This window comes from Brachyistius frenatus, unplaced genomic scaffold (assembly GCF_029030835.1).
Source record: "Brachyistius frenatus isolate BFR_SWC_R1_liver_20210118 unplaced genomic scaffold, ASM2903083v1 Contig_21, whole genome shotgun sequence".
Classification (NCBI taxonomy): Eukaryota; Metazoa; Chordata; class Actinopteri; family Embiotocidae; genus Brachyistius; species Brachyistius frenatus.
Window position 1 is genome coordinate 274,061 of NW_027210620.1, and position 27,870 is coordinate 301,930.

A 27,870-nucleotide genomic window follows, 5' to 3' on the forward strand; every position below is an offset into this window, starting at 1 on the left:
AGCCTATATTAGTCAGGGCGAACAAACCAGTACTTTTACTTTAATAGGCTACTTTCCTGAAAATATTGATGTGGTTTTACTTAAGTTTTTTCATGCAGGATTTTTATTGTGAGTATTTTTTTGTACATTTCTATATTAGTAATTAGTACTCAATTAAAGGATCTGAATAAGTCTACTATCTTTAAACCAGCTCTTAAAAGTGTATGATTAATTATATGACCGTGAGGACATGTATGCCCCCCCCCCCCCACAATACACGTAATCCAAGCACACGCTGGTTTACACTCGTCACAGAGCCTTCTCCAAGCATCTGGTGGAAATGCGGGGTCGAAGTCCTGATTGACGGGGATTTCGTCCAATCAGCCGCCTGCTGTCGCAGGAACCGGAAGCAGTCGCGTTGACTGCTCCCCGTGTTGTGTTGACTTCTGGAGAGGAAGGAAAAGAAGCCCTGACGTTTGGACTGACCTAAAACAGCTTTACTGTGTCGTTTCACTCCTCAGTTGAAAAGTCAAAGGTAAACGACTCATAAGGTTGATGCTTTAAGATATAAAAAGGGGAGGGAGGAGGGGGGGGGGGGGGGGACACGCGGATGAAGAAGACACCCCCCACCTCCCCGCCCCCTCACCCCCCGGTTAAAGTTAGCCTGCCTGACTGCTTTAGCTGCTAGGTAGCTTGCAGCGCTAACGCCAAAAAAAAAAAACAAGAAATCGCGCTGCTTACACATAAACGAGTCCGTGCTCCGACATGTCATGAATAAACGTTATCTGTCGCGGGGGTCTCGGTTGCTGCTCGGAGCCGGAGAGCTCACGCAGCCTCATTTAAAGCCTCCCCCCCCCCCCTACTTTGCCGGCTGCTGAGTCATTAGCTAGCTAAGTTAACCCGGCCAGCTAACTATTGTTGCAACCAAACTGGTACCGACTTTTTTTTTTTTTTAAAGTTGAAAACCTCCTGCTCAGGTCGGTGTCGACGTTCACGACGTGAATTAAAAACGACAAAACGCAGCAACGCACTGTAATTAATGGAGACTGGGGACCGTATTAGCCGAAGTTAATTGCTGTTGTAAGTTGGAGCCAAGTCACGAGTTAGTTTTAGTTTCATATCGTTTCGTGCTCTTGGCTGCAGGATTTTGGACTCGGGATTATTATTTACGTCTAATTTTGTCTTTCAGAAACTGGTGGCAAGAATCTGAATCAGTCAATGGGAAAAATCTAACAATGTTTAGCTTTGAGGGAGATTTCAAGACAAGACCCAAGGTGTCCCTTGGAGGGGCAAGTAAAAAGGTAAGTGTCCTGATTTATTTTATTTATTATATACCAGGTGACATGGAAGACCGTGAATCAATAAACGCAGCAGTGACAGCGTGTGTTAAGTTTCCTCCGTCTCTCTTTTCAGGAGGAGAAAGCATCTCTGTTGCACCGCACTCAAGAGGAGAGACGAAAAAGAGAGGTGATGTTGTCACTTGTCTTGTCTTTTTATGTGGACGGACAATTGATGATGTCCCGCAAAAAAAAACAAAATGCAATTTGGTTTAAGAGTGTTTGACGGTAAAATATTAACCTAGTAGTGATGTCTAATTTGATCCGTTTTTAAGATTTGTTCCTTTGTTACTTAGGATGAAAGAAAAAGACTGAAGAATGCCATTATCATTCAGTCCTACATACGTGGCTATCAGGACTTGAAACAACAGGTATGTCTGCGAGCGTGACAGAAACGTTATCGTCAAAATTGCCGACATGTCTCAGCCTCATAAGTGTCTCCTGTATTTTTTATTTTTTTTTAGCCTGTTGTTGAGTCAAAAAGCAACTTTTGAGATGAGTACTAATGGAGACGGGGAATAACCCGGTGTCAACGACTGCTACTGAAGAAGGAGTATTGTGACCCTAAGTTAACCCCGAATGAGATGTGCTCCTATAAAACTCCTGTAATATTGTATGTCTGCACCCATGATGGTGGTTTACGGTGCTGCATGTTTGATGGAAAATATTGTCTTTAATGACTTTGTCTACAGTTCTTAGTCATCGTGATGAGAGTATTTTTGCTTCAGATATCTGAATTGGGCATTTGTCTCGAGGCACGTTTGTGATTTTAGCATTGGGTGCTTCACTATCATCTTAGTAAGTCAGTTGATAAACATTTGCTTCCTTGCATGGTTGATTTTTTTTTTTTTTACTTTTGGAAAATTATGGATGGTTTTCAGAAAACTGGAAAAACTTCTGCGATTGCTTCGTCGCTTCGGTACAATATCTCTTCTGTTGCTACTTCAGCTGTGTATATCGTATTTGTATAAACAGCACATGTTGTTCAGGACTGCAGTGACTCAAGTGTGGCTCGAGCACAAACATAAACTGTTATGTCACAGTTCACACGCAATGATCAGTACGTCGAGTATAACGGCAGCTTTACGCCGCATTTATTTGGCCAACCAATCACTCGCTCACCGCTGGTGCAGTCCAGGTTACTGACTTTCTCCTGTTTTATAATCGCACATGGAGCCAATACATTTTTTCTGCCTGTTTGGTGGACATTCTGCTGTGTGGTTGCAACATCGCTTAAGACGTTGTACTATTTTGTACCAGTTGTGGTATTGAAAAGGCCAACCAGGAAAGTTGATGAAAATGAACCATTTTTTTTTTTTTTTAATTCACATTTAATTTTACTGTACATTTGGTTGTCGTACTGCTCAAAGAAAGAACTTGTGGTTTGTGACCTTTGAACTTTTTCCTCCAGTATGCCATCCAGAGGGCTAGGTTTGACGAGTGTGTCGGCCAGATACAGGCAGGGGGAGCTCCACGAGTCTTGGATGGTGCTGGCCTCTGCCTCTTATCAAGACAACTCATATTTTTCTACAGACAGAGTGTGGATGCACATAGATTGGTGAGAATGCAAAATGTCTTTGATGCTTTTTAAGTGTTTTGATGGTTTCACAGATTCTATTATTACCAGCAGCCGATGTGCTGACGCCTAGTGTACATCCCAAAACTGTCTTTTTTTTTCTGTGTTGATAAAGATATGGTTGTGCCAGAACCTGGTGAAACACAACAGTCAGTTTGTGAAGCTGTTGGTGGGCCCACAGAAGCAAACATGTATGTTTCAGATCAAGAGGCTCTTAGGCTTCTGCTGCAGGTACAGTACTTATAAATAGCAGGTAGATGCATAAACACACAGAAAGCTTGTTGGATATTTGAAGAAACTGAACTTGCCATTGTCTCACTTGCTTCTGTCTCTTGTCTCGCAGACTCCTGCAAAATTGCACGGACGACAGCTTAAATGTCGCAGTTCCCATGCGCATGCTAGAAATATTTTCTTCAGAGAGAACCTATCTTCCTGTTATTCCAGATGCTAACTGTGTAGCTTCATTACTCGAGCAGATTTTGCACTATATGGTACAGAAAGGTAAGTTCACAGTGAATGTCACTGGCTAATTGTACATTTATTGATGTTTTGGAATAAGACGCATTAATATTACAAATATGTTGTTATTTTTTAAATAATCATTAACATTACTGTCTTTGTAATGTTAATGCTATTACTATCTGCTGTAACCTTTTAGAGAGAGGAAAATATCAGGATTGCAATTCATGATTGTATTGCTCAGTTTACTGCAGCAAATGTACAAATTAACCATTTGAAGTGTTTGAGTACTGTTATCTGTACGTGGAAACTTCCTGTTAAGACTGGCATCCGAGTATGTATAGTATTGTGCACGGGTCATGTACGTGGCATGCCATTTACATTTTACAAGAAGTATGACGCATTTCAAGATTATTTATTCTTATCAACACAAAACATCTTTGGTTTTCAGCATTACTACCTCAACTGCACTCATATATTAAAGCCTCATTAAGCAGGAAAAGTGTCAAGCCCTACTTTAGCAGCTAAAAATATGAAGCTCAGGGGGTTCTGTTTTTACTTGATGTTTTACATGTCATGATGTCAGAATATTTGAAACTTTCTGCTTTTTTACGGATGAGATGTATTAAATGCAACACTGAAAAACGTTCAAATGAGGACAATTGACTTGTACATCAGTTCTACACAAATGACTGAAAACAGGTACATTTACTGCTTTTTATGTTGATGTATAACATGCGATTACATGAGATGTAGATGCTTCATAAAATCAACAGGTGTTTTAAATGACTTTTTGAATCTCTCTGTGTCCTCTCATCAGGATACTACAGGTCGCTGTATATTCTTGTGAATCACAGGCTCCCTTCCAGTCTGGAGTACCGCGATGCTCCCTCTGTCCCTCTGGCAAGCACACTGTTGGAGCACATCCTCAAACCTCTGCACTTTACCTACTCCTCCTGCACAACAGGCGCAAGGTACGGCACAGCAGGAGGGCAAAATGACCATTGGAGATAGACACCTTCACACAAAATGGTTAAAAATGTGGTCCAAAAATGTACCTGCCAATATTGATCATGCCAGCCAACATATTACACTATACATATTTCTGTATTGTGTAACAGCAATTCTCAGGGTCTCAGAAAGATTGTCTTTGTTGGTTCGTGTGTGTGTGTGTGTGTGTGTGTGTGTGTGTGTGTGTGTGTGTGTGTGTGTGTGTGTGTGTGTGTCTGTGTGTCTGTGTGTGTGTCTGTGTCTGTGTCAATTTGTGGAGAATGGTCAAACACCCAAGACAATACCTGAGGTATTCTTTCCTGGGTCACCCTGACAGAGTTCTCCACTAAAAATAAACATCGCAGCCTACTTTCCCGTAGTGGGAGGTCATTTCCAGAGATAAACAATTTGTGCCACACACAACTAAATGAAAACAAGTTTTTCTGCAGCAAAGAACTTAACACAACAGACAAATTTAACTGACACAGATAGTTTTTAATTCCATTAAAAGATGCATGCAGAGAAAATGTGTATTAGATATAAACAGGTATAGCATAGCAACAGAAACGAGTGTAGCTGTAACAGTTGGCACAACCTCTGGTAAAGTGTCCATGAGCAACAGGCCTTTGTTTGGGTTCGTCTAATCTCCCTCTTGAGCAGCAGATTAAAAGTGACATGTAATAGAAGATCCAAAAAAAATGCTAATATTGTACTGTAATGTCTAACTATGTATGATAAGGATTTACTGAAGAGTTTGTCTCACTTGTCTGTAGACCTCCTGGGACATACAGCAAACAGTACAGAAGATAACGCTATTATCACAGTAACAGAAGGTCTTTGTCCGGAGTGAATTCTTTTAAAATTGCCCATTAAACTGATCAGACAAACTACAGCAGTTTTTTTGTCCCTTGCAGTCATTGGTGAAGCAGTAATTGCTTCAGACCAATTTACAACGAGCCATAAAACTCCCCCAGACTCGCTCGCTGACTCGAGTGCAGAATAGTGTCGGCTGTTTGCTCTCAGTTTGAGACATTCTTAATAACAAACAACAAGAGGACTTCTTTTCTTCTTTGAAGAAAAGCAAGACGGGAGTGAGAGAAACTTGTGTACACACCGACTCTAGCAGCTAATTATCTGACTTGGCCCACCAGATGTGTGTGACTGGTCTCCACAAAGCTGTTTAGAGAGACAATATTGGAGAACTCGCGCAGGAAAAAGAGCAGGGTGATGTTAAAACAACCCACCAGCTTAAATCATTTCTGTATGAACAAACAGTGTTTAGATTTTTATTTGTATTTTTTTTAACGTGTTACCCTTTTAATGCGGTGCATTAATGTCTAATTTATCTGTCGTCTTACAGGCAATTTGTATTTGCGGCTTTTACTGAGGAGTTCATCTCTGCGCCGTTTACCGAGCAGATCTTTCACTTCTTTATCCCGGCACTGTCCGACTTCCGTGTCTCATTCCCATTCGAGGCCTTCCTCAGCTCCCTCCAGGCCACGGTCAACTCGTCCTCGGCAGCAAAGAGCCAGGCACCATGGCTCTTTTACTTTGTCCTCTCGGCAGGGGAGAACTGCTTAGGTGGGTGGCACAGTTCACAGTTAGACGTCTGTCGCGTACATTTCCTGTTTCATACGTCTGATTTATCGAGGGGAAGACGTGCACAGTAAAGATGTGTGTGTGTGTGTGTGTGTGTATATATATTGGCATATTGGCAGGCTCGCTATCGGAGGAGGGTCTCCTGCTGTACCTGCGGGCTCTGCAGACGCTGCTGCCACTGCTGCCGGTGTCAGAAAGCAGCAGCAGGCCAGAAGTGAGCAGCGACTCGGAGGATGATGATGATGCTGGCATCCACCCGCTGGGCATGCAGGTACAATCCTCATACACGTCGACACATATGCACACGTAAATCGGTCATGGGATTATTCCGCTGTGAGAACAATGTTTGCATTAGTGAGCCAGTTACTGATACATGATCAGCCCCATATAAGTGTATTTTTTTTATTTTTATCTGTCATATCATTAATATCATCCCTGTTTAATGCTACTGTTTTGGACGCCATCTCTCATCTCGCTCCCAACATTTCCTGCCCTCTACTGTGTCCTGTCTGCGGCCAAACATATTTAGAAAAAGGTTTTCACTGGATGGCCAGATTGCTACATTGAGTGAGACTCATTGTGAGTTGCAAATAACCCAAAACCAAATTGCTGGGTGACAATTAATTGGTGCAAATAGAGAATAAATATAATCTGCATCCCTGTGATAAACTAAAATATTATCTTTACTCCCTTACACATGTGTAACATCGGTTTCCCTCTCTGTCAGGATGACAGCCGGATATCTGTGCAGCTCATAACAGAGGAGTGTGTCCACAAGCTGGACACCAAGCATCAGACCAACGCCCTGCTGAACCTGGTGTGGAGGGATTCAGCCAGCGAGGAGGTTTTCACCATGATGGCATCCATCTGTCACACACTAATGGTGCAGCATCGCCTCATGGTGCCAAAAGTCAGGTACAAAGACGCAAAACAAATTAGACCACTTAACCTTGAACACAGAATACAACAACACAGAGTTTTGGTTTTTGTGTCACATTATGGCTGTATCGTTTAAATATAAAATATCATGGGGCATATTCATCAAATTGGCAGCGGTTCAAACAAATATCCAAACTAATTTTAAATCTTTAAAACCTGCTAACTGTAACCAGGGTGAACCTCGTGGTGAAGCAGGTGTCTTCGAATCTAAATATAACATGAAAATAAATATAAAGCCTTTGTTCATTTTTTATTTGATATCATAACGTTTTACGCGCCCTGTCAGGATCAGCCGTGCATCCGAAGAGCTTGTTTACACACCTACCTGATTGAGAGGAAAACTGTCTTTATGTGTTTCCGCGCTGTAAGCAGTAATGTAAATAACGGTGAAGTGAGGGAGGCAGGCAGTTATCAGTGGTCCGCGCCCACTGGCATTTACAACCGGCAGAGGAAACAGGGATGTCAGGGAAGCTGTCAGTTCTGGATGAGGGCAATTACCCCTTTTCAGGTTGATTACATTAGGGCCAGGATGTCAGAGGTAGCATGGGGGCCTGGATGGTGCATTTACCGAGAGGAGGTGATCCAGACTGAGCTTCATGGATGGTCAATCTGCTCTAGTTAATTATCAGTGGAGCCAGTGGCTGTCAGTTGATTTGCATGTGAAGGTGGAACTGTGTATATATAAAGATGCATATGCCACTAGCAACTGTATTTGACCAGATATCTGTTTTGTTATTGTTTTGAAGCCCTAGCTTACTTATTACCATGCATACAAACATAAGATAGTTCCTTCATTAATAAAAAAAAACTGAGCATGTGCAGCTGCAGCCCAGTTGTCAACTTGTGATTTTACACTATTGCTTACAAATAGTTGATCAGAATCTAGAAGAATTTCATCTTATTTCACCACATTCCTCTTTACTCTTTTTTTTATTGCTTCCCCCTTCTCCCCGCTTTTACCATAAATCCTGTCCTTCGTCTTCCATCATTATTGGATATCTGTACAAAATAATTAGCTCACTGAGAAAGATTAATCACTGCAGGAGTGGACGGGATAGCTTTACAAGAGGCTAAGGGGAGCAAATTGCATCCCAGCCTTGATTTACTGCTCTTACAGCAAAAAAAAAAAAAAAAGAGAGGCCGGCCAGTCGTGCAGCCAGCCCAGCACACTGCCTTTTTTGATAAATATGTAAAATGTCTCGTGAAACGGTGCTCTGTCTGCTGATTTTTCCTCAAACGATAACTTAAAAGAAGTACAACTGAGACCAGGATTGATTTTTGATTGATTTGCTAATCATAGGCTTGTTCTAGAGAGTACGCTGTAATTTCACTTTAATTGTCAGGGTTGGATATTTGGTGTAATTTCACTTTAATTGTCAGGGTTGGATATTTGGTGTAATTTCACTTTAATTGTCAGGGTTGGATATTTGGTGTAATTTCACTTTAATTGTCAGGGTTGGATATTTGGTGTAATTTCACTTTGATCTTTTGGCTTCACCCAATGTGGCACTCTGTTGCAAAACAGGGTCGCTCTGATGAAAGTGACCTTCATTTACTTTTGAATGGTTGCTGTGACTTTTGTGTTGTCATAACATAATGATGTTGATCATGTTAATACACAAGTCTGCAAAACAAATTTGTATGTAGGTGGAAACTCGTTCGGACTTCATGCTATGAAATGTGACCCGAGACACGACTGTTGTTTTTTTTTTCCTGCTGAACAGAGAATCTTTCATTACTGCAAAATGAAAAGATCCAGGCATTATTCATCGGGCTGCTTTTCACAGACACACACACATGCACACACACGCACACACGCACATACACATACATGTGCATGCAACCCCTTTTGATGCCTTGACTTTGTTTATTAGCGGTTCATTCCATGATTGAAATGGGGGTTTGGGTTCTCTCAGGCTGTAAATCAGCATGTCAGCTGGCATTTAGTGCTTTGTTTCCCATTTCAATCAAACACCCGCATCACTTGTTATGAGCCCACAGCACTCCTCGCTGCTCTCCTGAGCCTTGTTGCACTGACAGATGGTCTGTGCTCGGCACAAACCATTTTTCAAGCCGCACTGAGGTTTGTCTGACAGCCTGCTCCTAATGTTCATTTCCATTTTGGGATTTCTGAATGGGGTTGGGTAGATTGGATGGTGCAATGGGAATTTGAACATTGACATTGAGATGAGAAATTATCAGCAGATACAGGATTTCCCTTTTCCCGCTCCACCTTCTTTCTCCTCCCTTAGCTCTTTTTCTCTGTTGACCTTTACTCCTCTCCTCTCTTGTGAAAACATGATGCTTCCCTATTAAAGGCAGGCATCCTTATAGGTGTCAGTACTGTCACTCTTAGGCAAGGGCCTATTATATGCAGGGGCACTTCATTTAGCTTTTTTAGCTTACTTACCACATTATTGTCACCTGTACTTACCCTCTGTGTGAAAAGCCATGCAATTTAGGAGTACACACACACACACACTTGAACAAAGAGCACCTTCACACCTTAGTGCCACAGCCCGTTGAGTGCAGAGCGACTATAGCAAGGTATGTGGGCCCTCCTCAGTGTTATCATGTAATTCTCTGTGAGTGTGGAAGCATGCTGGTGCTGCGGGGTCACAGCAAGGACCAGGCTTCCCCTCCTCCTACGTCCTCCATTGTCTTGCTCCCCTGGCCATTAAGTTAAATGGGGTTCCAGCAGGAAGCCAGAGGGCTGTTTATGACCCAAGCTGGGCACCCTCGCCAGCAACTAGTTTACTAATGGAAGGTGCCTCGCCTAAATAAAGCTTAATGGCTCATTTAATCTCCTTTTGGCCCTCACAATGTATAAAAGGAGCGAAAGGCCAAGAAAATTCTCAGAGGGAAATGTTGGTTAATAGTGTCATTTCTTTTTCTCCCTCCTTTTGCTTGGTGTCCTCTGGTTAACAGGGCGAAGTTAACAATCTCGACATAGCAGACAGATCGGCGGAGAGTGATTTTATTATTCTTCACACTGATTGTGTCATTTGATTGAAATACCTCACTTATGCCGTCTCGACTCTTGTCGATGAGAGCCGTAAGCTTAATCAAAATAAACGTTCCAACTTTATGTGTCTCTCTTGATTCTTCGTTCTCTGCAGACTTCTGTACAGTTTAGCTTTCAACGCACGTTTCCTGAGGCATCTCTGGTACCTGATAACTTCCATGACGACCAAAATGATCACTGGGTGAGCTACTTTACCGCCGATCATTAACATATGCATTTGTAACTTTGTGTCCGTATTACAAATACACACTTGTGGTTATTTCTGCTCGGGTACATACAGTTTGTGCCTTACACCTTCTGTGTCTGCCCTCTCAGATCTATGGTGCCGCTGTTACAGCTGATCTCACGAGGGTCTCCCATGTCGTTCGAGGACTCCAACCGCATCATTCCCCTCTTCTATCTCTTCAGCTCTCTCTTCAGCCACTCTCTTATCTCTGTGCATGACAGCGAGTTTTTTGGCCATGAATTGGAAGGTAGGAAAACTACTGGATGCTGCAAATTTTTTTTTAATTATTATTATTTAATTATCTTTGGTTTAGTTCCTTTGCGATCCGTATTATGGTCTTGGTTTAATATCTACTTTTAAAACCTTGTTTGACAAATAAATACATTCTACAGGGTTTGCTGGACATTATGTAAGTTTGGCTAGGACGCACCTCCAACTGCCATCTCGCATGTCACTTATTCGGTGCTCGCAACAAAATAATAAATCGTCATCTTCCATTGTTTTCAGCAGTCGCACACCATCTTGTTGCTATGTAAATGTAAAGATCAATATTTGTGACAGTGAGTCCATCCTCCCTCTCAACAGGTCAGACACAGTCCTCCATGATGCCCTTCACGCTGTTAGAGCTGGTGACTTTGTCTCGCTGTCTGAGAGATGCATGTCTGGGAATCATTAAGCTGGCCTACCCCGAGACCAAAACAGAGCACAGAGAGGAGTACATGGCGGCCTTCCGCAGCGTCGGTGTCAAGACAAACACTGAGGTCCAGCAGCGCATCCAGGCCGAGCAGAAACGCTGGGTACAGCTCTTCAAGGTAAGACTATACGTCTTGTTGCCTACAGTTGGCTGTGGATCATTTTTCTTTAATATTTTTCTGTTTTGTGAAAACACCTTGTGTGCAATTACATTTTTTCCTCTTTGGTCCATCTTATAAAAAGGTAGTTCTTTACGTGAAAATATGGGCAATTTATAATTCAAATTGGCAAGTGCAATTTTTCAGCTGATAATAAGCACATTTCTCCAAGAAGTCTTTTGGAAAATTGTTACAATTTTGTTGCTTTTAAGCACAGACTTTACAAGTAATAAAAGCTCCCTTGATGGGTAGTTCGGTTCATACGTCAGTGTTAAAAAGAAAAGGCTGCACAAACAGTTTTGATTCATTATCAGAAAATGGAAAAAATTAACTGTTAATCGAAAGTATAAACTTGGTCCTTTCTTCTGTTCTTCTGCAGTGTCTCACTTTCATAATGACTTTCATTACAGCATCGGAAATAAGCGTGGGAGTGGTCAGAAAGCTACTAGTGCTCACATTCACAACACTCAACTCAAACACACACCGGCATACACAGTGTTTGAAGTAGGAGTATGGAAAAACTGGAGCTGGAAGATTTGAATCGTGAGATGGCAAAAACAAACACAGATTGCTCCTGTTTCATTGACCTCATTCTTAGAGAAACAATCAAAGACCACTGTATCAAGAATTTAAGTGGTTGGAGACATTTAAAAAGTGTTTCAACAGGAAGAAGTACTTAATAATGAGAAGGAGGAACGTAATCGAAAAAGAAATCAGAAAATGGGAGCAGTTGACATCAAGCACAGATTTAGAACAAGATTCCATGAAGAAAATGGTCTCTGGATTTTGCAGCATGGATAAGAAAAATATAGAAATACAAAAAAAACAAAAACATATTTGACAAACAATTAAGAACTGATTACCAAATGAGTGTTTATGCTGCAGATCCAGATTTACCATGTTTTTTTCCTTCTCACAGTGAATATGTTTTACTCTTTTCCCTTGATACCTGTGGGCATAAACCATGATTTGTGACACATTAGCATTTGGCCTGATTGTCTCTGTGCATTGAGGCAGATTGGTCTAATGCTTGTCTGTGTAAGCGCAAGTCAAGCATTTATGCATGAACAGGCAAAGAGAAGATGGAGTGCCATGGAGGTCATCCAGTGGTTGTTTACCCAGAGGAAATGAGGCAGAAAACGGCATCAACTACATTCTCCTCTCATTTCACGTCTTCCTTTCATTTCTCTTCTTTCGTCTGCTCCTCTCTCTATCGATGAAACGGTACTTAAGCGACTTTGTTCTTGGCCGTTGGACAGAAGGATTTAAAAGTGAACACTGGTTGTTCTGCGAAAGGTGGCAAATACGCAAAGAGCACGTCTGGAATTTTCATAAAAGATCTGCTCAAAGGCCTCTTGTCAGCTAAAACGACCCATTAAAGAAGTGGGGAGCAGGGGAAATGCATTTTCCAAATTGAACGGTGGGATTTACAGTCGGTTTAACGCCGCTGACCCCTAACACGCTAATGTTTGGTTCGTGTCATCAGCCGTCCCCCCCCATCTTTTATCACCTCCATTGTCGAGCTATCTATTTAATTGAAAGAAGTTAATTGAATGAAAATGATCAACTAAGCTTGTATTAATATTGCTAATGGAACTTTCTTCTTGGCCATGTTTGGAGAACGATGTCACGCTGGAGTTTGGGAAAGGCCCATTAAGGTTTGCACTTAACCCGATGGGCTAATTAAGGAATGCTTATTCATTCCCAGAGTCAGGGGGTAGATCTGCTCCAAACCCATCGCCACGCACCTTTTACAGCATTTTGCACTTGCCATTATTGCGGACTCTGGTTGCCTTCCGGTGATTGGCCAAGATTGATTGTCGCTCTATGAAAATGACGTGCTTCAGAAAAGAACATTTCGATTTGAAACAATCTCGCTGAGGTATGCAATGGAAATGGAGTGGTTGTAACTATTATGGCAGACATATCACATCTTCATAAGAATATTCAGTCAGTGTCTGACTGTAACTTGCCATAGCAACAGCGGGATGCTGAAGTGTTTGCCAAGGAAACCTGTTTTTATAAGGTTATTAGTCCAAATCCTTCACTTTTAACTGACTTCTTGAATAAAACATTTGATTTTCATCTTCAGTTGTCCCAACTACACACTGTTTATAAATGTAAAAGCTTTCTCCATCTTGTAAAGCGTCATTTTAACTGATTATATCTCAAATCTGAATTTTTGTTACCCTTTTAAAGCATTACGCAATTTGATAAAGGTTCAGGAAAAAGAAAGCTCACATCTTTATAGTCAAGAGGCCATTTCAGAGCTGGAATGTTTCTGTGCAGGTTGCAAAGTGACAGCATTACGTGGGGGTAAAATCTCATTAACCATGAGCCTTCTGCAGGCCAGGCGCGAGACACACTGCTACTTGCAGCACTGTGAACCAATGCTGCTCTGCCTTTTGCATCCTCTGTCCGAAGGCTGATGTCAGCAGACCTTGCCAGTAATTAACAGGGCTGGACATTGAGGCATGACGCAGGTCGTTTTTCTTTTATACCCCCATAAATGGCGCACTAATGGCTAAATTCTCAAATTGCTTTTTTTCTTCGAGGAGAAGGCACTGCATCCTGTTGAACAGCCTATACATGGAAAAAAAAACAACAACAAAAAAACCCTGTCTTTATCACTTTGGTTCAGAACCATGAAGTACTTATAATGTACTTTTTGTGAATTTTGTGGGGTCACAGTTGTTAAAAATGTTAATGTGATGTGTATGTCTGTCTATGTGTTTGATCTACAATCTAGGTCATCACTAACTTGGTGAAGATGGTGAAAGCTCGCGACATCAGACGACCCTTCTGTCCGGCAGGTCACTGGCTCTCTGAGGAGGTCAACATCCGAGCTGATAAGGTATTCAACCATCATCACAGCTCTTTAGTTGTTGCCTTACCAATAATTGTTGCTTGTGATATTTTGTCAAATTTTCACCTCATTGTCAAATTAAATGACCATGAATAAAACACTTGATAATTTAAAGCCGTATTCACAAAGTATATTTTGATCGCAGCGGTTTAAGTCTGTTCATTTCCCCTTAAAAATAAGAGAACACCCTTGTCCAGTTGAAGGCTATCTGCAGTGTATTTCAGCCATAAACACATTGGAGATGAACTCGTATTAGTAAGAAGTAGAAAGTCTTTTATGCTTCTCAGTTTTGTCTTCCTGCAGAGAACATAGTTTCAAAGGGGGTAAGCAGGAGAAACGTGCCAAAAGTCTTACTTCATCCTTTTCAAACAAAAATTGCTTTGTAGAAACTCAAACCAGAACAATAAATATCATTCTCCATAAATGACAAGAAAAGGCGAAAACAATAAATACCACAGCAACACAATGCTGCTAAGGTACCGCTGACCTTTGGAAAAGCTTTGAAAAGACTTCTATTATTTTAGAGAAGTCTTTGTATTTGTTTTTCCTCGAGGGTTGTTCAGAACTTTGGGATCCTAAAGCACTATCTTCCTGTTCTTCATTACCTGTCTCTTCTCTGAAGGTCACCCAGCTGTACGTGCCATCTGCGAGGCATGTGTGGAGAACACGAAGGATGGGCCGCATCGGGCCACTTCAGTCAACACTTGATGGTAACGTCACCTGTTTTTTCCCTCACAAGAACTTTGTTATTTAAACAATAATACCTGAACAATATGCTTTGGTGTAAAAGGATAAAATAGTCCAAGTTGACAATCAAATGTTTTATGTTAACTGTGAAAAAAATCAACACACTTTGAACTCACTCTTTAAGTGTAAAAATGGGACCTTTGTACTTCTACTCTAATATTATCTTGATATGCCTGCAAAACATTTAACTCCTTCACGTTTATTATGCTCTTTGAACAGGTAGAGGCTAGTTGTGTATGTTTTACATGAGCCTGTTGTGTATTTGTCATCAGGTAGAACAACTGGACTCCAGGCCTGTTATCCACAGGGCTGTGTATAATGTACACCACAGAGCTGCTCCATTGGCATTTGGCAATGGATGAAAATTCAGAATCATATAATGCTTGTGTCAGCTTGATACACAGCCCAAGAAATCACAGTAATTGCTGTCCAAAGTCACCTTCTCTGTGTTTGCTTTTCATACTCTGTGGAGCTGTGCTATATTATGTGCTATAACAAAAAGATAGGAGTCATCTTTGTAGTTTATATCGATAGCAGATGGAGGGAAGACGCGCCATTGGGTGAAGAAAATGTTATTGCTAATAGACAGCAGATTCTTCCGAAATTAAACTAAATTAAAACAAATGTATTTTAACATAATGATTTCTTCACTGCACCTCGCAGTGATGGCATAAAAGCTTAGAAAAGTCACTGATCTTCCCCGTTTCCACCGAGGTATATTAACCACATTTTCTCTTCACTGACTCAGTTAGGCGCTCAGAGGAAAATAGAGTGACGCAGGCAGGACTTTATCAGGCTCACTTTGAGCCATCCCAGGTTTCTGTGAAGTATGGTGTGAAAACAAGCTGATAACAATGTGTGTATGATCTGCCTAATGCCACTCAGAGGCTCTATGGGATAAATTCAATTAGTGTGAAAGTACCTGATGAACTCAGCCACATCTGGTCCATGTGTTTGTCTGGCCTTTTCTCATTTCCTTAAATGGACGGGCCGGCGGCTGATGAATGAGCAACGTATTGACCACTCTGAGGCCATATTTCTCCTCGAAGATGGAAACCTGATGGGAAAATGCAGATCAGATTGACTAATTGAGCAGAATAATTGAGCTGCAGTGGATGCTACTGAGGAGGGTGAAGAGCGGTTTAGCTATTGTGGCACTTTTTTGTGGGCTTAACAGTCCAAACCCTGAGTTTAATACAGAACAAACATCAGCTTAATGGACAGAGCCTGGCAGGTGGAGGGGCAGCTTGCTGTTGGGTTAATTAAAAGGGTGTAATTAAAAGGCTTTAGGATGGAAATGTCTTTAATGGTTGGCCTGTAAACAGTGCACTGAGTCTAAACAGTGCTTAACAGTGAGGGATGCTAATGTTAAATAAGTGTTGCACACAGAGGAAAGTGTTCCTGCAGCTAAAACTTCACAGGGCAAGGCTGTGAATCGCTACTAGATTCATCTGTATTCGCCTGCAGTTGAGCCTGACCTTCGACACTGTGAAGGAGAAGACAGAAAAATATCATGTAATCATGATAAAGGACAATTATAATGTAACAACAATTATATTACAAAATCGGAATATTAAACTTTTACATTTTTCTGGAGAATTTGACACCTTTGGCTGGTCGGGTTCTAGTTTCAATCAATCTCGCAGTATAATTAGACTTCTAATAAAAGTCTTCCTGAACCTGAGTTGAAAACGTGTGATTGTCCGAGATAGGGAAATGCTTGACTGTTGTTTCTTGTTTCTCTTTCTGCAGTTGGTTTAGAGCCTCCACAGCTGTCTGTGTCCGAAGAGAGACACTTGGCCATCCTCACAGAGCTCCCCTTTGTGGTTCCGTTTGAGGAGCGAGTGAAGGTACTGCACCAGTAACACACATACAACTACAGCATAAGGGTTTGTGTGTTGTGTTAAGAATGAGTATTGCAAGGGTCCCCTCATAATGAAAGTCAGTTACAAGTGTACTGTCATTATGTTTTGTGGATATACCAAAGTACACTTGAGTTACAGTAAGAGTTTGGGGGATAATATGGTTTGCACATGCTTTGTCTTCATTTGAAATGTAATCTCTTGACTGAAATTCAAGTTTTAACATTGATAGAAAAGATGCAGTCATGTATTGCAAACAATTATTATAGTTGTTTTTTTATTGATTAGGGTTGACAATGGGGTATAAATAATGAGTCGTATTAGAATGAAACAGGATTTTATACTCTCACACAACGCTGGTCATTTTGTTTTCTGCCTGAAACATGTGCAGACACCTTTCTTGACTCTTAACTATCGTTGCATAATGGTGCTTTTCTCTTGGAAATTCATAGTTTGTTCAAGTTTTTGTTCAAAAAGGTTTGTTCTGTTGGTTGGTTCTTCTATTTTACTCCCCTTTTTTCTATCCCTCCTTAACTACCAAAAAACTAAGATCAGCATAAAGACAGAAAAACTTTGCGGTTAGATTTAAACATTTTATAACTAAGAGGATTTGTCACTGACTCTGCCACCGGGTTTACATCTGCCATCAAGATCTTCCAGAGATTAATCTATGCTGACAAACGGGATGTGCAGGGGGACGGGCCATTCCCTGATGGTATCAACGTCACCATCAGACGCAACTACATCTATGAAGACGCCTACGATAAACTCTCCCCAGAAAACGGTACGGCCCACACTGTAATTTCAATAAAGGAACAGCTTTATTTGTGCATTATTTGTTGATGCCGTAGCAGCTGTGTTATTTCCTGCGTTTATATCAAGACGACAAGCACAGGAGGAGAGGAATCATGCCGTACCAAATGTAGACACTGTTACTGAAACTTTGGTTATGCTCTATAAAATCGTAATATTGAGGTTCAAGGTTCTGGTTAGCATTAAAGATGAAGGTTAGCTCTCTCCCCATGCAGAGTATTGAATTTCAGTAAAGCATAATTGTGGTTCCGATTATTATAATGGATCACATAAAAGCAGAATCAATTATTTTAAGTCACCTCTTTTGTGTTTGAATTTGAAAGGGTACTTCAGTGGGGGCAATCTGATTAAAAAGAGTAGTAGCAGACCTGGGCTGAAGACATGATCTATATCATTTATGTGTCTATAACTTATAGCTGCCTTGATTTATCACTGTACATTAATTATTCTGAAAGATGACCTCTTATAGAATTTGATTTGAATATTCTGCAGGTCAACAAAGTGCTTTTTTGCAAAACATGTTTGTTGGAGAAAAACAACACAATACACCGCACTTACATGGTGTGGGAGTTATATTTAACATTTTTGGGCATTTCTTGTGTTTACTGGAATAATCCGACCATCGAATGGTAACCTTAATGTTTGTGTCTCATTTAGTACAGACTTTGGAACAAATCATTCAAGAAAAAGTTAATATCATGGAGAATGAGAAGTAGAAACCATGGAGTAATTATTAATAACTAATAATTAGTTGCTTGTTTATTTGGATTAGTCAACTTGATAACATTGTGGCCAGAGTTGGCTAAAAGAAAACGGAGATCCCGATTGATGTAGATATTACACAAAGATTAAGAAGGTGAAGTTGTGTTAGAACAGATGCACGCAAACTTCCACCAATGTTGGTCGGTCAAAATGGCCTGAAAAGTTTGAGAATGATCGTAACTTTTCCAAACTCAAGACGTTTTTGTGAAAGATGCCATGTCAAAGTTAATCTGCTCACCAGGCTTCTCCTCTTGGTTTTTGCAGGCTTCTGTCTCAATACTTCTCTTTTCTCTCACTAACCTGTCATCTCATTTTGTGTTTTAGGATTATGTAACGTTGCTGCTTTAATTATTGTTTTATCATGTTTTATTTGTGTTTTACACATTTAGTTGTTGTCTTACGCACAATTGTTTAAAAGTCTTGCTGGTAAAATCAAGTGGATGTCCTGCTTAGATGAAAAAAAAATAAGGTTAAAAGGATATAAAAATGCTGTATTGAAAACAATAAGCATTGCAGCTCAGTCCAGTTAATAAACAGGCAGAGCATGTTCATGAAAAACGGTCAGTTTTCATTTGTTCCCTGATTCAAGCACTTTCAAAAAAGCCAGTAAAGTCAATTCAAATGAAAAAAGTGCCAATTGGCCATTTTTAGCCCAAGAGAAAATGCATACATTATTTATATGATTTAAAACATGGGAAACCATGAAGGCACAATATGGGCTGGAAGAAAAAAGCAGCATGTTTTGACTTATCACAAATATACTTTACATTTCTGTAGTCATTGAACTAAGTAGTTTTAATGAGTCAAAAGCTGCTGCTTTGTTCTTAAAATGTAATAATAACCTCAGTTTATGTGCAATTGCATCCATTTCAGGGAAGAAAATAGATTTATGACCATTAAAAACTGGAAATATAACCATCAACCATGAGACCGAAGATCCCGTCAGTCTCAATTCATTACCTGGCTGGAAATTACTCTGCAATAAATGTGAAGTAAAAAATGAAAATTGCTGAGATCTTTGAGAGGCTGTTGGTGACATTTATGGAGTTAAAATAAATTTATTTTATTGTGACCATGAAAAGGATTGGATAATGTCTTAAATATCTTGCACCTTCATGTATTCTTCCTCATGTCCTGTGTATATTAGAACCGGACCTGAAGAAAAGGATCCGAGTCCATCTGCTGAACGCTCACGGCCTGGATGAGGCGGGCATCGACGGTGGTGGCATCTTCAGAGAGTTCCTAAACGAACTCCTCAAGTCAGGCTTTAACCCCAACCAGGGCTTCTTCAAGACAACCAACGAGGGCCTGTTGTACCCGAATCCCGCTGCAGAGATGCTGGTGGGAGAATCCTTCACGAGACATTATTACTTCACGGGCAGGATCCTCGGAAAGGTGAGCCTCCAATCTAAAACTGATAAAACGATGAACTTAGATGCCCTTTTAGAAACCTGAGGTGTGTCTGAAGATTGATAAAGTTATTGATAAAAAGGCTCCTCACTTTAAATGTAAAAATAGAGCAATGTTTTGATGTTTCTTCTCGAGGCTGAAAGTGTTTAGAGATTAGTTTCTGAAAAAGATTTTAAGGGGTTAGAATTTAAACCTGGCACTCGTATAATCTTTATTTACGTTAATTAGCCCTGTGCGTAATCTGTTGACGCCATTGTTTTTCTGCCCTTTCCTTCGTCTGATGGCACTATTTGTTTGAGCCTAATGTTTCTAAATCATCCTTAATGCATGTGGTAGTGCTTGTTTATCAGGATGCCTTCCTCATGGGGGGAGGGGGAGGGGCTGCTATCATCTCAACCTGGAGAAGAATTACCTCATGACAAGCGGTCGCCTCTCAATTAGGGCTTCCATTAGCCGATGATTCCTACCTCTTGTTTGTGTAGTGATTGCATTTGGCTGGCACTAAATCAGCAGGCCCCGCAGAGACAGGACATAAATAAGCGTTCAAAGCATGTGGTAATAGCATTTTGATCTGTTTTACAGTCAGGAACATCCAGGTCTCTTTTCTTTTGCTCGGCCCTAGATGGTCCGGTCCACTTATCAGAGCACCGTAACTCCTCCTCCTCCTCCTCCTCCTCCTCCTCCTCCTCCTCCTCCTCGTTCCGTCCTTCTTCTTCTTCTTCTTTTTCTCTGAGTTCTGCGCAAGTGAGAAAATGATCCATCAGCAGCTACAGGCTCTCTCTCCTACGTCTACGATATTGTGCTCTTCATAGCTAATGGTTCAGGCAATTAGGCGGGGGAAATTAATTTGAATTTGACTTTCAATTAACCCTACCTTAAGTTCCTCTTTCACCATAAAAATGGACGTTTGAGTGGCCATTTGAGAGGTGTATTGATATTTGTTTAGTGCCGTTATTGCCTGGATAAAAGGCAACCGTTTATATAGATTGGGATTGCATCACCACTGCTGCAGTGTGCACAGTGCACATTGCGGCTCAAAGGACACAGGAGATTAATATTGTTAATTAATGTCCGAGGCGTGCCATTGTTGTGGAGGTGATGTATTACAGGCAGGAGTGGCTTGTCTAGGGTACTCACTGAAATGGGATTGAACATCAGAATAGAGGCCGGTCATCATCCTTCTTCCTCACTTGTCCACCCAGCTGACAAGCTGAAAGATTTAAGCCACAAATGGGGAAACATGAAAACAGGTTACTTTGCTTTTGTGGCTCCGTCGCTTCAGCCTAAAGATTAAAAAGTTAATTTAATCTTGATGGGAAGCTTTTGCTGCAAAGTCACATCTCTCATTATGCAATTACGACCTGTGAGGGATTCTCTTTGTGCTTCATTCGTCTCTCATTAGCACAAAACCTCCAGCCTCATCAGCAGTGGCCTTTTCCCTTTGTAAACTCTGAGGGTGAGGAGGCTCTCTTCCTCCTTCCTCCCTCAACGCCAAACTTCTGCACAGTCTCCTCTCCCTGATCTCCTTCTACTGATAGTTCCCTTTCGAGGTGTGTTAGGTTTGCTCCCCTGATTGATAGAGATGCATTTGAAAGGCATTATAATTTTATTGATTCTTAATGTTGTAAATTAAGGAATTTATTTGGCAGCTAACAGAATGCACCTGCAATGTTGTTGGCATTTATTCCACCTGATGGTGCCTCGATCTGCTTTAATTGCGTTGCCACTGCACTCACTTATATTAAAAGGCCTGGGCCATAATAATTAATTCTTTCCAGCCCAAGTCATTTTGGCACAATTTCTGGCAATAAACACTCATAAATAAAGTAAGTGGCATTGAAAAAATAAGGCTACAGGTTTTTTCCATATACTTATTGCTGCCTCTTCCCGGCACAAGTGTTATTGATAGGTTTCAAGGGGCCATGCGGCGCATATGGTCTGTAACGAGCACCGGCCACGGGAGAACTACTAAGTGGATTATTTTGCATAAAAAATAGACAATGTTTGAAGTTGTGCAATTAACCCGTGTTTAGAAAATAGCTGTGATTTATGCGCACGTGTGTGTTTAAGATGCATGCATTATGGAAATCCTCTAGATTTATAATCCATTTAGCTGATGCGGTCAGGGTTTTTAGCGCTATCATTTATAAAGACCTGTATATTTTAATGCCTCCGATGGGCTCTTTTTCGGACTATTCCAGTACATTAGCTTTGGGTTTTATGAGTCACCTGCCCGGCTGTGCTTCTTAATGGCATTTAAGGTCAAGGTGAGAATTGGCATTTATAAAGTTTGAGTCCAGTGAAAGAGAAGCCTGTGTGTTTTAGACAGATTGTGTTCTGTGTTTTGCTCTCCGATTTACTCTCTTATCACTTGATTCTTTTAGTAGTCGGCCGATTTAACGTTGTGTAATGTAGGTTGTGATCAGATTGTTGCATATATACTGAGAAGCATTATGCTTAATGCAGCAATGGAGTCCATTGAGTTATCTTTGTCATGAAGTTTTATTCGGTGACGGCCAAGCAGTAAACAATCCGTGCGTGTTGATCGACTGATCGGTGTTTTAGCGCGAGTACTTACAGAAATGACCCTGCAGCTTTCCTTTTGCTAAACAAACACATTTTTCCACAGGCGCTGTATGAGAACATGCTGGTGGAGTTGCCTTTTGCCAGTTTCTTCCTGTCCAAACTTCTGGGAACCAGCGCAGACGTGGACATCCACCACCTGGCCTCCCTGGACCCGGAGATGTATCGCAACCTTCTCTTCCTCAAGAGCTACGAGGGTGACGTGGAGGAGCTGGGCCTCAACTTCACCGTGGTCAACAACGATCTGGGAGAAGCTCAGGTGATTGTGCTTGGGGACGGGGTGGGATAAGTGATTCACGTGTACTTATTTTCCATCTCTGTTCATATCCTGGCGAGCGCCTCGCGATCGGGCTTCTTTCCTTCCTCCTGTTTGGTTTCTCTTTGTGGCGTTAATAATTCATTTCCCTCATGATGTACCACTTTTCAACTCTTGAGAGAGATAAAGCACGTCGCTGCTGTTGCCCTAAGCCCTGTGGCAGCTCCGCGAACACAGCAGCTTTGTTGACCGTCCCACCTGCCTTTCCCCCAGAAATGATCTCAGAACACGCCTGACAGAAGCAGCTCGATGCTTTTAAGCATGACCCCCCCAACCTCCCGACCCCCACCCACCTTTCTCCAACGCTCCCAAGGCTGCGGAGACGAGCCATCACCACCCCTCTGAGTCACCCGGGTCCAGACCTGCACTCCACACGGAGCCCCTGTTTGCTCAGGGCCTTAACGCGTCTTATTAGCTCTTCTCAAACAACAGCTGAAATGGCCGAGTTACAATGTAGCCCTCCTGGTCGCAAATAGGGCATCGCAAACACGATAGGGAAAACAATTTGTGAAAGATTAGGCACACACCCGGGAGCAGTCTGCCCTGCATTTGCCCTCGTGAGATAGACAGAGCAAGCAAGATAACAGCAGTAATTCTCCTACATTAGCACATAATCAGAATCCACTGTGAGGGAGAAAAAGGAAAATCATTACCTGTCAGTGAGGCCACATGCGGTACGCAGCAATAGGGGGATGGACAAAATAAGAGAAACGCTTCACATTACTGCACAATCTGATTCAATATCACTGCATTGAATACCTTTGTGAAGCTTATCAAGCAGGTTTTGTTAAGACTACGTCAGAGAGGTGCTGATTCATGTCTGCTGCAGTTTTTTTGTTTTTTTTGTTTTTTTTTGGAGACGTGTGACAACTGTTACTCATTGTTAAAGCAGTGTTACTGTTTGGTATGTGATGATGGAGATTTTTGAGAAAAGTTTTCATTTCTCAGAAGTCATGATTGTAAAAACACAAGATAACGTGCCAAATGTGTGAAAACTGCAGTGGGAGAAGATGAACATCTTATTTTCTCATCCTGTCGACGCTATGATGTCATCATACTCCCTGCTCGATGAACAAAGATGAGCACATCTTATCAAGTGCTAACTGCTCTAAAGCTAATGAAAAGAGAAGCTTGGGCCAAATTGTATTGGACCAGATGTTCAGTGGATGTTCTATATTTAGAAACACCGACCACACGCTCGCAGGGAACCTTACCTTTAATCAGAGTGCTGCTGGAAAACATTTTAATTACCTTTCTGTGATTGAATTAAATCCACCTGGCACGTTTGAGCCACTTACATTGTTTGTTGGTCATCTGGCACCTCCAGTGATATGCATAATGAAGTATGCAATATGGCTAACTGACAATAATATTATTGAACAACAGAATGTAGAATATCCATCCCTCCATTCATTATCTACGCCTGCTTTATCCCGAACAGGGTGACAGGGGGCTGAAGCCTATCCCAGCTGACTTTGAGTGAAGGCGGGGTACATTCAATTTCAAAGGTCCCAGATTTATACTTTTCTGGTGTTTTTCATTTGCAGGTTTGATATCTGTAAGACTTTTTTTTTTTTTTTAATCAATATAGTTTTACACTTCCTCTCTTAAGCTTCTCTCTGCAGCTCTACTAAGAACAGGCTGTTTTTTTTTTGTCTGTGTCTTTAGGGTGCATTGATATCAGTGACGCTCTCCTCTGATTGGCTGACTCTTTTCTGAGCGATGCCCAGACCAACCACAGGTTTTATTTGGCCTTGTAGCTTGCTAGTTCTGTAAAGGAATGAATACTCTGTGTGATTTTGGGCTGTGCTGACATGAGCGTGAGTTTGTGACATCACAAACTCACAGAAGTCCAAATTTGCTGAAGACATGCGATGTACATTTTGCTGCTGACTGAGTGTTTTGACAATTTCCCCAAGAGCTGCTTTATAATAAAAAAAAAAGAAATGTAAATCTAAATTGATACAATTTGGGACCATTAAACAGAAAAAATATTAATATAAAACTTGAACTGTGGAAGAACTTTTTAAATACTGTGTACCTTTTTGATCCAGGTGGTTGAACTGAAGCTGGGAGGTAAAGATATTCCCGTGACCACAGCAAACCGGATAGCCTACATCCATTTGGTGGCTGACTACCGGCTGAACAAGCAGATCAGGCCTCACTGCCTGGCCTTCAGACAGGGTCTGGCTAATGTGGTCAACCTGGAGTGGCTGCGCATGTTCGACCAACAGGAGATCCAGGTAATCTGCACAAGGCAAGCAAATCTAAAACTTTGAACATTTTCATATTTCACAGAATCTAAAATTATGCTTTTTACATCTTAATAGGTGCTGATATCTGGAGCTCATGTGCCAATTTGTCTTGACGACCTAAAAAACTTCACAAACTACTCAGGCAAGTGCTGGTGTTGATGATACTGCACATGCAATATCTACTATCGTCTAGCTTTCTTGTATTGATCTCATTTTGAATTATTATGCGTTTATTTTTGTACACCTTGTTTTTTGTTCGTAAAATTGGTGAAATGTACCTTTAGACAATTACAATATATGCTGCATGCACCTTACTCTATTTAATACACATCGGCATGGCTGGGTAGGACTTAAAAGTATTTTCAGTTTAAACACTTATAGCACAGATATTGTACAGTATGCATGATTGCAGGTTAATTAATATCATTTTCTCCGGCAGGCGGGTACTCAGCCACTCATCCTGTCATCCAGGCCTTCTGGGAGGTGGTCGAAGGATTCACAGACGAGGAAAAGCGCAAGCTGCTGAAGTTTGTCACCAGCTGCTCCAGACCGCCACTGCTGGGCTTCAAGGTGAGAAGTTTACCCGGCATGAACTTTCCCCGCGCTCCATCTTTTTCTTCTCCACTCTCCCTATTCTTACTTCATACAGACTTTGCGTCCTACCGGTATCCGCCATTATCAGCAGGATTTCCAGGCTCAACAGACGGTGGTGTTCCCTCTAATGGGCTCCTAATGAAAATACCCAGACTGATAACAGCCTCCAAATTATCATTTTCAAATTAGGTGGCGATAAGACCAGAGCAGTGCGCTGAACTCTTATCTCCACGTCCACCATTGTTTTATAGTTCATGACCTTCCTCTGTCTGACGCTCTGTCTGTGGGTGGGCTCGGCCGGAGACAAATATTGCCATTCAGAACTTGGTAGCAGGTTGAACTTTTCAACTTTTTCCTTTTGTGTGACGCGGCAGAAAGCAGCAATTTCCTACAAGGAAACTAAATCCATCTGGTTCTGAACGCGGTTTGAACATTGCTGAACCATTATCGCTGACCTCCTATTTGTGAAATGATTTCCTAATTGGAAGCCATTTCACTTTCTCACTGACTTGATTTGTTGGACACTTAAGTATAGGAGAAAAAGTAGAAAGCGTTGCTCGGGGCCATTAAAGAGTTTTCATGTCATACTTTGTCTAACCAGAAGCTGTAATCATGATATGATTGGTTTTAGTACTTCTGGTTTCTGTCATTAGTTAAGAAAACGTTATTGCCGTTCTGCAGTAGAGTGAGAAAACAACACTACTTAAATTCTTTTGCAGCAGCTCCTCTCAGGGTTTGAGAGTTCCCTTCCCGCTTTATTTAATAAATTTGACTTTGGCCGGTGTGCGAATACTCCGCCTCTCCCACCTTGCCTCTTGTCTGGGCCGGACAGAGCTGTAATTCGTGGGGGAGCGGCCCCTGACCCGGCCCTCAGCTTCAGCCAGCTAAGCTTTAATTAGCTGTCGTGAAACGGCCCAGGATTCATTAGAGGAGAAATAGCTCTGTCAGGAGAAGCCATTTAAAAAAGATGATGGAAACTCTCTTTTTTTCCAAAATGATAGCCGTGGTAATGACACTTTCTCAATAAGCAACGATAGTTTAATACGGTAATTGTCAGAAAAATGGGGTCATTATGGCTAAGCCCCCGAAGAGCCATTTAATCGGGCGAGTGTGGCCGCCGAGCCGTACAGGCTAACTTTAAATAGCAGGATGAATCAGAGGGGAGTCGCTCGTTCGTCGGCCCGGCTCGTGATGGAAACGGTCCGTGTCACAGTCTGCAGATGAGGTGGCCTCATCACCAGGAGGCCCGATTTAAAAAATGCCAGATAGACAACATGAAATGACCATTCCTCCGGCGTCTCATCCAAAGGGTCAGGCTGGGGGCCGATTTCCCACTCAGTACCTCTCAAGCACTAAACTGATTTCCTAAATGTGTGCATCCACTGTATTAGCTTAGCGCTTAATGTCTCTCTTTTAACATTTATCCCCTTGTGGAATTTGACATTTATTGCTTAATCTGGATTGGCTTGGAAATTGTGATCGTTACCGACACACGTTTGATCCGCGCCTCGTTTCTCACCCGTCTCGGCGCACCTCAAAGATGTTCAGGTTTCTCTCTGTGAGTGCTGCCAGCGTGTCGGTTCGCTAATTGACAGCTCACGTTTGCAAACAGGAGCTCTACCCGGCCTTCTGCATTCACAACGGGGGCTCCGACCTGGAACGCCTGCCGACGGCCAGCACCTGCATGAACCTACTCAAGCTCCCCGAGTTCTGCGACCAACACCTGATGAGGAACAAGCTGCTGTACGCCATCGAGTCCTCCGCCGGGTTCGAGCTGAGCTGAGCCGAGCCGAGCCGAGCCGAGCAAAGGCTTCTCCTGTCTCTGCGTCCACCGACTCGACGCCGCAAAAATGGCTTCGGAGTAAAAGACTTAAAAAAAAAACAGAGGAGGGAAAGCAAATGATGCACTGACCTGCCTGATTTATTGTGTGTTTCTCTGTGTACATGTGTGTGTGTGTGTGTGTGTGTGTGTGTGTGTGTGTGTGGGAGGGGTGGGTGTGTGTGTATGTGGGGGGGAGGCGGGAGGGGGTGCGTGTGCCAAGCCAAGAGGTGAGGAAATGCTCACCCGCAGAGTGAAGAATGGGGGTGCAAGGATAGTGCGGTAGGATGCCTTTTTAAAAAAAAATTCTGGTTGCTTTTAAGTAATTTAAACATTTAATCATTCGTCAGAACACTTCAGAAGAACCGCGATACAGTTGAATTTTTGCTGGAAGCACTTCGCGCTGAAACAACAACAACAACAACAACAACAAAAAACAAGTGGAAAAGAGTTTTAGCTGCTCTCGTGTGTAATCTAACACGAATGGAGAGTTATTTTTCACCAAAGATTACGAGGCATCATGTAAAAAAATAAAACAAATAAAAAAATAAAATAAAAGGCAATATGACAACAGGGGGACAAGACTGTAGGACTCTAAAGCCACCTTGTGGTGTGCGGAGGCGGAGGAGCTTTTGTGTACAGCTCATGTATTTTCATGTAGAAGTCATCGAAACGCCAGTTTTTGTGATTTCTCAAATGATTATTATTACTAGTAATAACTGTCATGTCTGATAACCATGCTGTAAGTGTGCACACGCCATCTAGGAACGACTTATATTTGCTGGACTAAATCGGGGGAAACGATGATACAGTTATGGCTTTGTGAATATGTATATGTTTACTCTTGTATTTTTCATTTATT

The 27,870-nt window shown here is 41.7% G+C and overlaps 1 protein-coding gene across 1 annotated transcript; it reads left to right on the forward strand.

Annotated features, from left to right (window-relative positions):
- The first annotated feature begins 402 nt into the window (after positions 1-402).
- Positions 403-27,175, forward strand: ube3c (ubiquitin protein ligase E3C). The gene is made up of 24 exons (XM_069696281.1): positions 403-514; positions 1,169-1,280; positions 1,393-1,446; positions 1,613-1,687; positions 2,728-2,874; positions 3,008-3,123; positions 3,236-3,393; positions 4,172-4,325; positions 5,702-5,922; positions 6,060-6,211; positions 6,668-6,855; positions 9,999-10,085; positions 10,220-10,377; positions 10,716-10,942; positions 13,731-13,835; positions 14,470-14,557; positions 16,347-16,444; positions 17,108-17,240; positions 19,179-19,426; positions 22,071-22,283; positions 24,395-24,583; positions 24,671-24,737; positions 25,035-25,165; positions 26,802-27,175. Exons 2-24 carry the CDS (start codon positions 1,215-1,217, stop codon positions 26,970-26,972), a joined length of 3,246 nt encoding a protein of 1,081 aa, XP_069552382.1. The 5' UTR covers positions 403-514; positions 1,169-1,214; the 3' UTR covers positions 26,973-27,175.
- Positions 27,176-27,870: the final 695 nt, after the last annotated feature.

What these genes read in the sequence shown, in the direction of transcription:
- ube3c (XM_069696281.1), top strand. Translation starts at nt 1,215, where the DNA reads ATGTTTAGCTTTGAGGGAGATTTCAAGACAAGACCCAAGGTGTCCCTT. An exon ending in AGGAGAGACGAAAAAGAGAG is followed by an intron (nt 1,447 to 1,612) that starts GTGATGTTGTCA and finishes TTTGTTACTTAG; the next exon opens with GATGAAAGAAAAAGACTGAA. An exon ending in GCTGGGTACAGCTCTTCAAG is followed by an intron (nt 10,943 to 13,730) that starts GTAAGACTATAC and finishes TCTACAATCTAG; the next exon opens with GTCATCACTAACTTGGTGAA.